The 13,096-nt window shown below is 33.1% G+C and overlaps 1 protein-coding gene across 5 annotated transcripts in view; it reads right to left on the bottom strand.

The window, feature by feature from the left end:
• NF1 (neurofibromin 1) overlaps positions 1-13,096 on the bottom strand; it is a 357,521-nt gene that overhangs the window by 185,113 nt on the left and 159,312 nt on the right. For all 5 annotated transcript variants that reach the window (XM_037809844.1, XM_037809847.1, XM_037809845.1 and 2 more), the window contains exons 13-14: positions 10,396-10,530; positions 7,152-7,265 (exon numbers count right to left, since the gene is read on the bottom strand). In XM_037809844.1, the coding sequence (XP_037665772.1) occupies positions 7,152-7,265; positions 10,396-10,530 (249 nt within the window). The remainder of the gene's footprint in view (positions 1-7,151; positions 7,266-10,395; positions 10,531-13,096) is intronic.

Genomic DNA, 13,096 nt, shown 5'->3' with positions numbered 1-13,096 from the left:
GTAATGTATCCATTTATTATTACTTTGTAAGCCTGCTCCTTATACCTTAAATACCCCTTTGGTAAATATATGTAACAATTCAATTCTTGTCTTGAGTGCTCTTTACTTTTAAACTATTGTCTGTCCTATACTCATATTTGAGTGGAAGCTTCCTTGAAGCCCAAAATGACTGAATTGTGATCTGATGAGGCTTAGGCCTATTACAACTGCGATCACAAGTCTGAGGTGTAAAGAAGACAAACCTGTGACAGAGTATGATGTTTGCTATGGGTTTTTCATAAATACCCTTTATCATGCTGAGGAAATTTCCTTCTATTCCTAGTTTTCTGAGTGCTTTTCTATGAAAGAATGTTGAATTTTGTAAAACATCTTTTCTGCATCAGTTGAGATGATTGTGTTTTTTTTTTCCCTTCATTCTCTTAATATGGTGCTTACATTGATTCTTATGTTGAATGAGCCCTGCATTCCTGGGATAAATCCCACTTGATCATGCTTAATAAATCCTTCTGTTTGGTTGAGGGTTTTGCATCTATGTTCATAAGGGATACTGGTCTGTAATTTTCTTTTCTTGTGTTATCTTTATCTGACTCTGGTATCAGGGTAATGCTGGCCTCCAAGAATGAATTTGGAAGTATTCCCTCCTGTTCTAATTTTTGGAAGAATTTGAGAAGGACTGGAGTTAATTCTTCTTTAAATGCTTGCTAGAATTCAGCAATGAAGCCATCCATTTCTGGAATTCCCTTTTCAAACCCCCCCCCCCCCCCATTACTGATTCATCCTCTTTACCCGTGATAGGTGTGTTGAGATTTTCTATCTCCCTTTGAGTCAGTTTAGGTAATTTGTACATTTCTAGGAATTTATCCATTCCACCTAGGTTATCTAATTTGTTGGTAAACTATTATTCATAGTACCCTCTTATAAGCTTTTATATTTCAATAAGGCTGGTAGTAATGTCCCTAATTTCATTACTGATTTTAGTTATTCGAGTCCTTTTCTTTTTCTCTTTGTCATTCTGGCTAAATATTTGTTGATTTTATTGACTTTTTCAAAAACCCAACTTTGGTTTCACTGATTCTCTCTATTGTTTTTCTATTCCTATTTCATTTCATTTATCTCCACTCTAGTATTACTATTTCCTTCCTTCTGCTAATTTGGGTTTAGCTTGCTCTTCTTTTTCTAATTCCTTTAGGTATGAAATATAATCTTCTTTTTCAATGTAGGCATTTACAGCTATAAATTTCCCTCTGAACACTGCCTTCACTGCATCCCACAAGTTTTGGTATGATATGTTTTTGTTTTCACGTATCTCTAAGTATTTTCTAATTTCCCTTGTGATTTCTTCTTTGTCCCATTGGTTGTTTAAGAGTATGTTTAATTTCTACATATTTATACATTTTCCAGCTTTCCTTTTGTTAGTTATTTCTAGCTTCATTCCATTGTGATCAGAAGATACTTCATATAATTTCAATCTTTAAATATTTGTTAAGATTTAAAATGTAGCCTAATATATGGTCTATCCAACAGAATGATCCACATGCACTTGAAAAGAGTGTGTATTCTGCTGTTGCTGTTGTTGGGTGGTATGCTCTTATCTACGTCTATTAGGTGTAATAGGTTTATATTGCTCAAGTCCTCTATTTCCTTACTGACCTTTGTCTAGATATTCTATCAATTATTTAAAATGGTGTACAAAGTCTCCAATTATTATGGTAAAACTATTTATTTCTCCCTTCAATTCTGTCATATGTTTTGGGGCTCTGTTATTAGGTATGTATATGTTTATAATTGTTATACCTTCTTGTGAATTGAACCCTTTTTCAATATATAGTGCCTTTCTCTGTCTCTTACAACCTTTTTTGATGTAAAGTCTATTTTGTCTCACAATGATATAGCCACTCCAGCCCTCTTTTGTTTACTATTTGCATGGAATATCTTTTTCTATCCTTTTACTTTCAACCTCTTTATGTCTTTGTATCTAAATCAAGTCTCCTATAGACAGCATATAGGTAGATCATGATTTTTCATTCAATGTGCCAATATTTGCCTTTTAATAGAAATTTAATCCATTTTACCTGTAAAATAGTAACTAATAAGGAAGAATTTACTTTTGCCCTTAGCTGTTTTCTGTTTCTAATTACTCCATTACTGTCTTCTTTTGGTATTCATTTGACTTTTTGTAGTATACTATGGTAGATTACACGTTCTTAACCTTAATCTATATTCCTGTGGATGTGAATCCACTATAAACAGGACCTCTTCAAGATGTTATTTTTAGTTAAGGTGTGGTCAACTGAAGTAGGGTAAGCCATAAACCAGAGTACTGGAGGCCTTATAAAGAGAAGAAACCAGAAGCCAGGGTCAAAGAAGTCCACAGAGAGAAGCAGGAAGTCAGCAGGAAACCAGAAGCAAAAGGGGAGGATATCATCATGTGACAGGAAAGCCAAGGAACTCGAAGGATCCCCAGCAAGCCAGCACAAGAACACTACTGACTCTGGGAGGAAGCAGCATCCTATCCTCCAGAAACATGAGACAATAAGTTCCCACTGCTTATGCTAACTCGTATGGTATTTGTCATAGTATGCTGGCAAACTAAGACATGGTACCTTTCTGATTCCCTTCTTCTTTCCTTTCCTCTATATTTTAAAAATTATTTTCTTAGTGCTTACCTTTGTGATTACAATGAACCTCTTAAATTAATAAAAATTAAAATTAATACCAACTTAGTAGTATACAAATGCTCTACTCCTATACATCTCTGCCTCTTCCTCTTTATAATGGTATTGGGTTAGATTATTACCTCTGTATATATAGTATGTCCATTAACATAGATTTTAATCACTGTTTTACACATTTGCCATTTAAGTAATTTGAGGAGAAAAAGCATTTACAAACCAAAAGTACAATAATACAGAATGTTACATTTACCGTGTAGTTACCCTTACCAATGTTCTTTTGTTTCTTCTTATGGCTTCAAGATGCTGCCTGTTGTGCTGCTGAATATTAACCCATTCTCTTACTAGTGAATATTTAAAGTTTTTGTAATATTCTCCTATTATAAATAAGAGCAATAAGCATCTGTGTGTGTAATTTTTTCCTTTTGAATTGTATTCATAGGGTTTAAATCACAGGAATGGAATTATTGAGCAAAAAATATGGATTGTCATTCAGTTCCTGGCAATACTATCAAGTGGTCTTCCAAAAAGAATGTAAGAAATGTACCAATGTATAGGGCCAATAGCAATGTACACAAATATACACGAGTGCTTATACTTGGTTAATATTTTTAGAAGATACAGAATATACAGTAAAGTACCAAATCTTAATTATATAACTCAATGAATTTTCATAAATGTATACACCACCAAGTAACCATCACCTATATCAATATTAACAACATCCCATAAGCCTCTTTCACACCCCCTCCTAGTCATTAGCCCTTCACAAAGGTAGCCACTATTGTGAATTCTATCACCACGGATTCCTTTTCCCTATTTTAAAATTTTATATAAATGGAATCATACAGCAAGTTCTTTTGTGTTAACTTTCACTCAACATTATGTCTGCAAGATTCTGCAGCAGGTCATTCTTTTGTATTATTGTATGGTATTCAACTGAATGAATATAACCAAAATTATTTATCCATTCCACTGTTGACGGATTTGGATTGTTTTCAGGTTTTTGTCTTTTTGTATTTCAAATTCCTCTATTAATATTTTTGTATGTGTCTTTTGATAAACATACCTATGCATTTCTATTGGATATATACCTAGGTTTAGAATTTATCAGTCATATGTCTAGCTATAGCAGACACTACAAAACAACTTTAAATGGTGGTTGTACCAATTTGCATTCCTACTAGCAGAGTATGGATGAAATCACAGTGGAGTCATTTGACGTTTCATAAATATTTTTAAGTTATCTTTTTGTTATTGATTTCTAGCTTAATTCCACTGTGGTCATAACACATATTCTGAATGATTTTAATCTTTTGGAATTTGTTGAGACTTGTTTCATGTTTAGATATGGTAAATATACCATGTACACTTGAAAAGAAAATCCATTTATTGAGTGTAGAGCTCTATATTTGGCAAACAGGCCAAATTTGATAATCGTATTGTTGAAATCTTCTATTCCTTACTGACTTAAATTTGCTGTTTATCAGCTATTGAGAAAAGTATGTTCAAGTATCTTACTATGACTATAGATTTGTCTATTTCTCCTTTTACATCTGTCAATAGTTGCTTTACATATTTTGATATTAAGTTCAAATATTTTAATTTTCTGGATGGTTTAAACCCCTTTGTAATAATAAAATATCCATCTTTATCTTCAGAAATGCTTTTCGCTTTACACTCTATATCTCCATATTACACCAGTTTTCTTGGGTTAGTATTTACATAGCATATTTTTCCATCCTTGTACTTTCTACTTTCTAGTGTCCTTGTATTTAAGACGTCTCTCTCATAAAGACCACATAGCTAGATTTCTGCACTCCTAGAGAAATGAAAGCATATGTTCACACACAAGATTTGTACATAAAAGTTCCTAGAAGTATAGGAACACAGTTTATATGTCATATTGAAGTTAAGTTGGTATCCAAGAAAAACAAGATTGTTATAGATTTAAGAAGTTAAATTTAAGCCCCACAGTAAACACAAAAAAAGTATCAGAGAATATGACCATAGAGATGAAAAGCATACTATGGGTTACGAGAAGTGGGAAAAGGGGAAATGGGGAGTTAAGAAATGAGAGTAGGGTTTCTGTTTGGGGTGAAGGGAAACTCCTAGAAATGGATGGTGGGAAGGTGACAGCATTGCAACATTCTAAATGTGATTAATCCCACTAATGGAATGCTAGGGAGGGGGTAGAATGGGAAGATTTAGGCTGTATATATGTTTCCACAATTGAAAAAAAAAAAAAAGACAGTCTAAATAGATGACAATTAAATGCCAAGGATGATCCTAGATGGGATCTGAGGATGGAGGAGAGGAGACTCAAAGGGCTACAGAAGGGACGTAAGAAAAAAAAAAGGAAACATAGAATGTAAGCTTTGTATCAATGTTGAATTTCTTGAACTTCTTAGCTGTGCTTAATGGGATTGCATAAAAGTATGCTCTTGTCCGTGGGAAAGGTATATGTGAATTATATTGTTTGTTCAAAGATATGCGCAGCTTGCTCTCATATGTTCAGAGGACAGAGCAATAGATGATGGATGATAGATAGCGAAGGAGGGAGGGAGCGAGGGAGGGAAAGAAAGAAATGGTGGTGTGACAGGATGTTAAAGGTGGTGGATCGGGGTATTGGGGGAGGGGGGTCGGGGTATGCTGGAGTTCTACATATGGGGTTTGTACTGTTTTTGCAACTGTTCCTGTAAGTTTGAATTTATTTCAAAATAAAATTTATTTTAAAAAAAAAGTCCCTAGAGCTTTATTAGTAATAGCCAAAAATGAGAAACAACACAAATGTCCATCAACAGGTGAGTGGATAAACAAGTTGTGGTATATCCACATAATGGAACATTATTCAGTAATAAAAAGGAATGATTCTTTTTAAAGAAAAGAATAAATTAATAAATTATTGATACATGCAACATGGATGAATGTTTCAATAATCATGCTGAGTTAACAGACAAGAATCAGTATATTTTATGATTCCATTTACGTAAAATATAAACTAATCTACAATAAGAGAAAGCAGATTAATGATTGCTGAGGAGGCAGTAGAGCAAGCAGAGACCAAAAAAGGGGAAGGAGGAACTACACAGGGGTACAAGGTTATTTTTAGCAGTGATGAATATGGTCACAGAAATGCCCATCACAGATGAACAGATAAATTGCAGTATAATCATCAAATGGTTATTTATCATCAACAAAAACAAGAAGGAACTAATACATGCAACAACATTAATGAATCTTAAAAATTTGCTGAGTGAAAGAAGCTGGACACAAAAGAGTATATACTCTAAGATTCTATTCATATGAACTTCTAGAACTGGCAAAACTGACCTCTATAATGAAAGAACTCAGACCAGGGTTGGTGTTGGGGGAATGGGGCAGAGACTGATATAAAAGGATACAAGGGAACATTTTGGGGTGATATAAATATTCTAAACCTTTTATGATTTTACTGCATGCAAATTAAACTTCAATAAAGTTGATTTAAACTAAAACAGTGTTTGTAAAATAACTCCAATAAAAATAATTTTTTAAAAGTCAGCTGCATTCATACCTACTAGGATCGTTATAATAAAAAAGACAGACAATAACAAGTGTTGACAAGGATGTGGAGATACTGGAATCCTCATATACAGTTGATGGGAATATAAAATGATGCAGTGCTTTAGAAAATAGTTTGGTACTTCCTGAAAAGTTAAACATAGAGTTACCAGATGACCGAGCAATTCTATTCCTAGGTGTATACCCAAGAGATAAGTCTACCCAAAAAGTTATATACGAATCTTTGTAGCAGCATTTTCATAACAGTCCAGAAGTAGAAACAACCCAAATGTCCATTAATTGATGAATGGAGAGACAAAATGTGGTATATCCATATGATGATACATATACTATTAAACCATAAAATGAAATGAAATACTAACTCATGCTACAACATGGATGAACCTTGAAAACTTATGCTAAGTTAAAGAAACCAGACACAAAAGTTCACATGTATATCATTAATAAGAAATGTCCAGATTAGGCAAATCTATAGAGATAAAAAGTAAATTAGTGGTTCCCAAAGGCTGGAGGATTGTCACCTCAATCATAGTGGTGATGAGTGCACAACCTTGTAAATATACCAAAAAACACTGAATTATACACTTTACAATGGTGACCTTTATGGTGTGTGATTATACATCAATTTAAAGATCAATACATATTTAAATTTCAAAAAAATTGAGTGCAATTAGAAAATTTTGAATGTTTTAATTAAGCATCAGAATTTGCACAATGCTGTGGCTACATGTAATATAAAACAACTAAAACATTTCTTTCTCCCATGGCGTTTATAAAACAGTGTATAGATACCAACATACCATTTCAAGAAATGACATCTATCTATCAGTTACACAAGCCACACGTCAAAGAAACATCAAAAATGTACAGAGTTATGACATTTCCTCAAGAGCCCAGAATTCATTTTCCCCTTACCTCCATTGCTTCCTGAGCGATCTCTGGCATGTGTGACTGCGGGACCAGTTGAACAAGCCCTGTAATTAATTCCGCTGTACTGCCTTGGGTTTCAGGCCCCTGTTTTCTTGGATTCTGCAGGGGGGAAAAAGAAAACTTTAATTAAAAAAAAATTCAATTTCCGGGGGCTGGAGGGCAGGGGGAATGGAGAGTGACTGCTAACAGATATGAAGTTTCTTTTTGGGTTGACAAAAATGTTCCAGAATTAGAGGTGGTGATGGTCACACAGTTTTGTGAATCTACTAAAAACCAATGAATTGCATACTTAAAAATAGTGAATTTTATGTAGGTGAATATATCTCAATAAAAAAGTGATAATTGTGAAATTTAAAAGAAATCAAAACTGCTTTTGTTAAGGATTTCCCATCTATGATTGTAAATAAGGCCCAGGGAAAGGTCTTATTAAAAGAAAAACAAAAACTAGGTATTTCCTTTACAGTTAGGAAAAGGTATCAGTAATATGAGGGGTAAATAATTTTTTTTTCTAACACCACCGGCTAATCCATATGCCTTTGGCTTGGAACTCACTGGTTTTGATGTTACAAATTTTATATATATATAAATCGGAAGGCAGAGAACATGCACGTTGGATGAGGACTGTATGATCACCCTGTGCAGCTCTCTTGTCCAGTACAAAGGATGTGCCCAAATCCATAGAGCTGGAATATATGGTTCATTTAAATGAGGCCAATGCAACTAGTATCCATATCTTATTTTGATAACTACAGACTTTTTCCCACTATAATGATTTAAGGTATGCCCTCACCCCAGGATATCTGTAATCCAAAACTGCTAGCCTATTTTCTGACAATTATATTCACTCATTCATAAGCCAGTATACTTATTGAACATCATAGAAACAACAATGAAAAAAACATGTGTTTCCTGCCCTCTGGGAGCATGCAGTCTGATGGCGAAGACAAACATTAATGAAATAATCAGACCAATAACTGTAAAATTGCAACTGAGATGAGACCTATGAAGGTACATGCTGCTATGAGAGCCTGTAACAGGAAAATGTGGCCCAATCAGGAAGGCTTCCTTAGGACACTGATAACAGCTTAGAATTAGCAGGAATTACTATGTCAATAGGCAGAGGTATAGTGAGTATAAGGGCAGGTCTGGGAATGGGATAAGAAAGAGGGACTGTAAGGAAGGCCATTGTGACTAGAGAAGATAAGAAACTACAATGCAAGATGGAACAGAAGCAATAGACTTACACAACCTTGTAAATCCATTTGGAGTTTAGTCTGTATCCCTAGAGCAATGTCAATTAAAGGACTTTAAGCTGGGCAGGGAGAATAATCAGGTCTGCTTTGAGAAAAGACCACCATAACTTCCCCACAGAGAAATGATTAGAGGGAGATAAGAAAGGATATAAACTGAGTAGTTAGGAGGCTTGAAAAAAATAAGAGTAATATGGTTTAGGACAGGGATGGTAAAGATGAAGACAAATCATATTACTTTAAAAATACCATGATTGAGACCATCTAATAATCATTCCTATAGTCCTATTTACCAAGATTTAGAATTTGTATTTATAAAATATGAAATAAATATTTACAACAAATTTTTCAACATATTAAATGTTACCTATGGTTACTTTGAGAAAAGCTGCTTAACCACTAGATGGCGGCAAAGAAAATAATTTCACTTTTAAGTGTCCCTTTTCTGCTTGCTAAATTTCAAACCTGAAAAACAGTAAGTTCTGCTTAAGCTCTTGCTCTTCAAAGAAAATATTTAACACAATAACACCAGTGAGCTTGGTGCATTCTCTCAACATGAACTATGGTCATGAAAACAGAGTGATACTAACATATAAGTGACATGCATGATGAAATACCACCACAAAAAAACTTGGGCTATATAACAAAGAAATAAGAAGAAAAGGTATTTCATTACTTTTTTAAACTTTCACTGATCGATTTTACAGAATTTTTCCAGGCCAAAGTTCTGACTAATTTATTCTGTTAGACTCACAAATTTGGATGGGCTTTTCAAGGAGTTCAGAATATCATAGGCCTTCTTTTGGGGTCACTGTTCCTTCTGGGAATATTCTCTCTTTGTCTCCCTCCATCCACATCCCTCTCCAGGAAATAAACACACACACATTTTTATAACTTCAGAACATCAAGTTATGAATCCCCAACATTATAGTAATTTGAAAGTATGCCATCAAAACTGAAAGCACCTTAGCACTCAAGAAGCCTGTTGTTGAATAAAGCAATACAGAATCTTTTCTGATGATGCTATCCAGGGACTGGAGAGACTCCACAGAGTTAAACATGCTATACTATAAACTTGACAATATATCAATGTCATATTTGGGGCATAATAAAAATAATGTTAATGTTAACTGTAATTTATCAACAGTAATAATAGCTAATATTTATTTACTGCTTATTTTGAGCCAGGATTTGCTCCTAAAAGCATTACATGTATTATTTCCATCTTAACAATGGCACAGAGAGAAAACAAAGGCACAGAGAGGTCAAGCAAGTTTGAGAAAACAAAGGCACAGAGAGGTCAAGTAAGTAAACCAAATCACAGTGCTAGAAAGTATCTGTCTCCAGAACAAAGCTTTTAATCATTTCATGTAACTATTACTCATTTACATCTATTAGTTCCTAATTACTCTGTGTACTAGAGTGATGTTCCCAGAATTTTACTACTATCTGAGGCAGTAAGAACAGAGTTATGACAATAATTGACTACTAACCACGTCCATTTTCATCTCCTTCTCCTTTCAGTACAGTATTTGTAGGCAGAGCCAATGATAATAAATCTGATCACAGGAAAGAGGATAGAAACACTAAATTATAGCATTCGAAGATTTAAAAAAAGAGTATAGATGTGAAAGGCACTGTGATTTATGGTTGCTTCACTGCCTCATTGACTGTCACTCTTACCACCCATCCCAGGACCATGTCTAGATAATATATCACTTGTTAACAGGGTGAGGACAGAAGATTCCACCAAAGTATGTTGTTTTAATGGAAAGTGAAATTAAGAAGATAAGATAAAAAAATCTAATCTAATTATATTAGTATTCTCTATAATTCAGTTTTCTTAGGGATGTTTGAGGTTTCAGGTATAATCAAAAGGGTCAGCAAGCACTTTTTAGTGCTTAAAGGTCTTGGCATTTCAGTCAACCCAAATTAAGTTAGTGTAATAATTTCAAAGCATTTTAATAAAGAATACTTACACAAAGCAAGAGCTTTGGATCTGCATGAATTAGTTTCACCATGGACAACAGAAGGTATTTATAACTTCTTGTCTCCAGGTCTGTAGGTTTTTCTTTAAATTTAAGGCTCGTTACTTTTTCTTTGAATGTAAGACTCTAAAAACAAAAACAGGATATCAAGTTGTAAGAATCAGACATGAGATTCAGGAGAGAAGCTATATAACTTTTTAAAAGAAATTTATTTTAAAAGGTTTGAAAAAACAAAAACTATTTTATTTCACCAAAAGTGTGGTATTCATAGAAACACTAATAAGTATTAAGGTTCAATATTAAGCTTAAAACAAGGAAAGTTATTTTTGCACCATTTATATTATTCTTATATAATTTATCTAATAAAGTTAAACTGAAAATCTATTAAAATACTAAAAGCATTAATGTCAGGTTGACTCCTACATTAAAAATAAATTTTTTTTTCCAAAATGTGAAAAATTAGGGACAAAAATATTTGACCTATACCTGTCATAAATGCAAACACTGAGCAACTCATTTAATAACACTTATCTCACACACATTAATACAAATATTTCATAGAATCTAAGGCATTACTGATTTTAAAATGCATTATTATTTTACGTATCACAAGAAACGAAAAGCCACTGTCAATTACAGTTGTAAGATATCATAAAAAGATGACCTCCAATTTCAGAGACGTTTAAAAGTAAAAATAAGTGCTTCTTAGAATTGATGAAATATGCTAAATAGGCAATCACTGTATTTAACAGTTTAATTGCAGGCTTGCTCTTTCCTTCAATGGTATTCTACCTCTCGCTAGTTCTTTGTTTTGTCTGAGGAACTCTCATAAAAATAAAGACCTTTTGAGAAAGATTAAATCACTGAAAATTTCAACCAGAGATGCTACAATGAACTAAAATAATTGATTACAGATGTTATTTAACTGAAAATCCAACAATTATATTCTGGATCCAATAGCACCTTTTCTCATTCTTATAAAACATTTCCCTTTTTCCTTTAAAAGGACAAAAAATATCTCTTTTTGATAGGTACACCTTTATTAAACATATATGTAAGTATCTAGGCAATAGACTATCAAGCATCTATGAACCCATAATAGAAATGTCTAACAAGTATGTCTTTCAAAGATAAAAAGTGGAGATTCATTTCTGTAATACACAGCAGCTATTCTCAATGTTTAAAAATGTGAGAAATGCATTTGTTATTACATTCAAGAACACTGAAGGTTTTGGGTCCTCAGAAGAAAAGAATAGCCATCTAATATATACATTTATACTCAAGAATGCTCCTGCAGAGGAGAAACAGCAAAAATTTCAAATATGTTAGTTTTTATATTTATAACCTCAAGGCAAATGTTTCACCAAACGTATTTAATAAAATTCTGGTTTTACTATTTCTTCTTTTAAACTTTTTTTTTTTAACTTTCTAAGTCAAGGTAACACCTTAGATCAAGGTGAAACTTCACTGAACAAATTTATTTACTAAGTAAGGTATAACTAAGTATAACTATCAAACTGCTCTTCCCAGATGTGGCCACTGAACAGGAAAACCAGATCACACAAAAATTAACAGATATAAGAATTACAGTATATCAAGTAATCATTTCCAAAAAGTCAGTATTAGTTTAATTATGTTAGCACTTAATCATAGGCATCAGCAAGCAAATTTTGTTGCAGCATGGCTGCCTAGTAGGAAATGTAAAACTTGAGAAATGCAAATAAATTTATTCAATTTAAACATCTTTCAATTTAATGACCATTAATGAGTTACAAGTCAGGAACAACTTACTTAAAAAAAAAACCACACATTTCTTAATTAGAAACATTTAAGAAAAGATAATTCAATCATAATTTATTAGTTGATACTCCATAATGCAGATATTAGTAGGAATCCAAACTGGTATATATACTCTAGCCAAAGAAGAGAGACAGACATGCCCAGTAAGAAATTCATGAATCAGAGGTGTGTTCAGGTTATCTATTAAGGGTCAAAACTGTTTGTAGACTTAAGTAAGACCACACGACTAAATTATAAGCATGTAAGAAGTATTTGCTGAGCCAGGATCCTCTTTGTAAGACACAAAATGTGCAGAAATTCTATATATTTGTGAAAACATCTATTAATGGCAGACTCAAATTTCAATAAAGGTACGAGATAATAGTTTTAAAATAATATGTTTGCTGAGACAAATATCTCAATTTTTTTAAAAAAATACTACATAAGGATAAAACAGAGAAACCATGACTCAGTAGCTCATATGAAAAAGGCTAGAAAGTTTTAATGACTAAAAGCTCAATATAAGATAATGCAATCTGAGACTGTACTAATAGAAACGTGGTATTGAGACAGCAGGTCTCATCACTTATTAAACCAGCTTTAATCACTTATTAAACTACATCTGACACAGCAAAATCAAGTATTAACATATAATTTTAATAAAAAATTCCTTTTTTTAATAAAAAGATTCTTTCCAGAAGAGACGCAAACCAGATGGAGGAGGGTTTTGAAATCAAGTCAAACAAGGAATTTATTCACTCATTCAACAAATATATACTAAATGCCTACTATGTGCCACATACTATCCTGTTGGGGGGGGGGCACTGGACCGTAAGCCATTTACTTCTCAAACTATAAATAAATCTGCTTTCCAAGCAAAGATGCTTTCCAGGTGATGAGGTCCCAGCCTCTC

This window comes from Choloepus didactylus, chromosome 18, assembly GCF_015220235.1.
Source record: "Choloepus didactylus isolate mChoDid1 chromosome 18, mChoDid1.pri, whole genome shotgun sequence".
Taxonomy (NCBI): domain Eukaryota; kingdom Metazoa; phylum Chordata; class Mammalia; order Pilosa; family Megalonychidae; genus Choloepus; species Choloepus didactylus.
The sequence above is the reverse complement of the archived record's forward strand: the minus strand, read 5'-3'. Positions and strand labels throughout refer to the sequence as shown.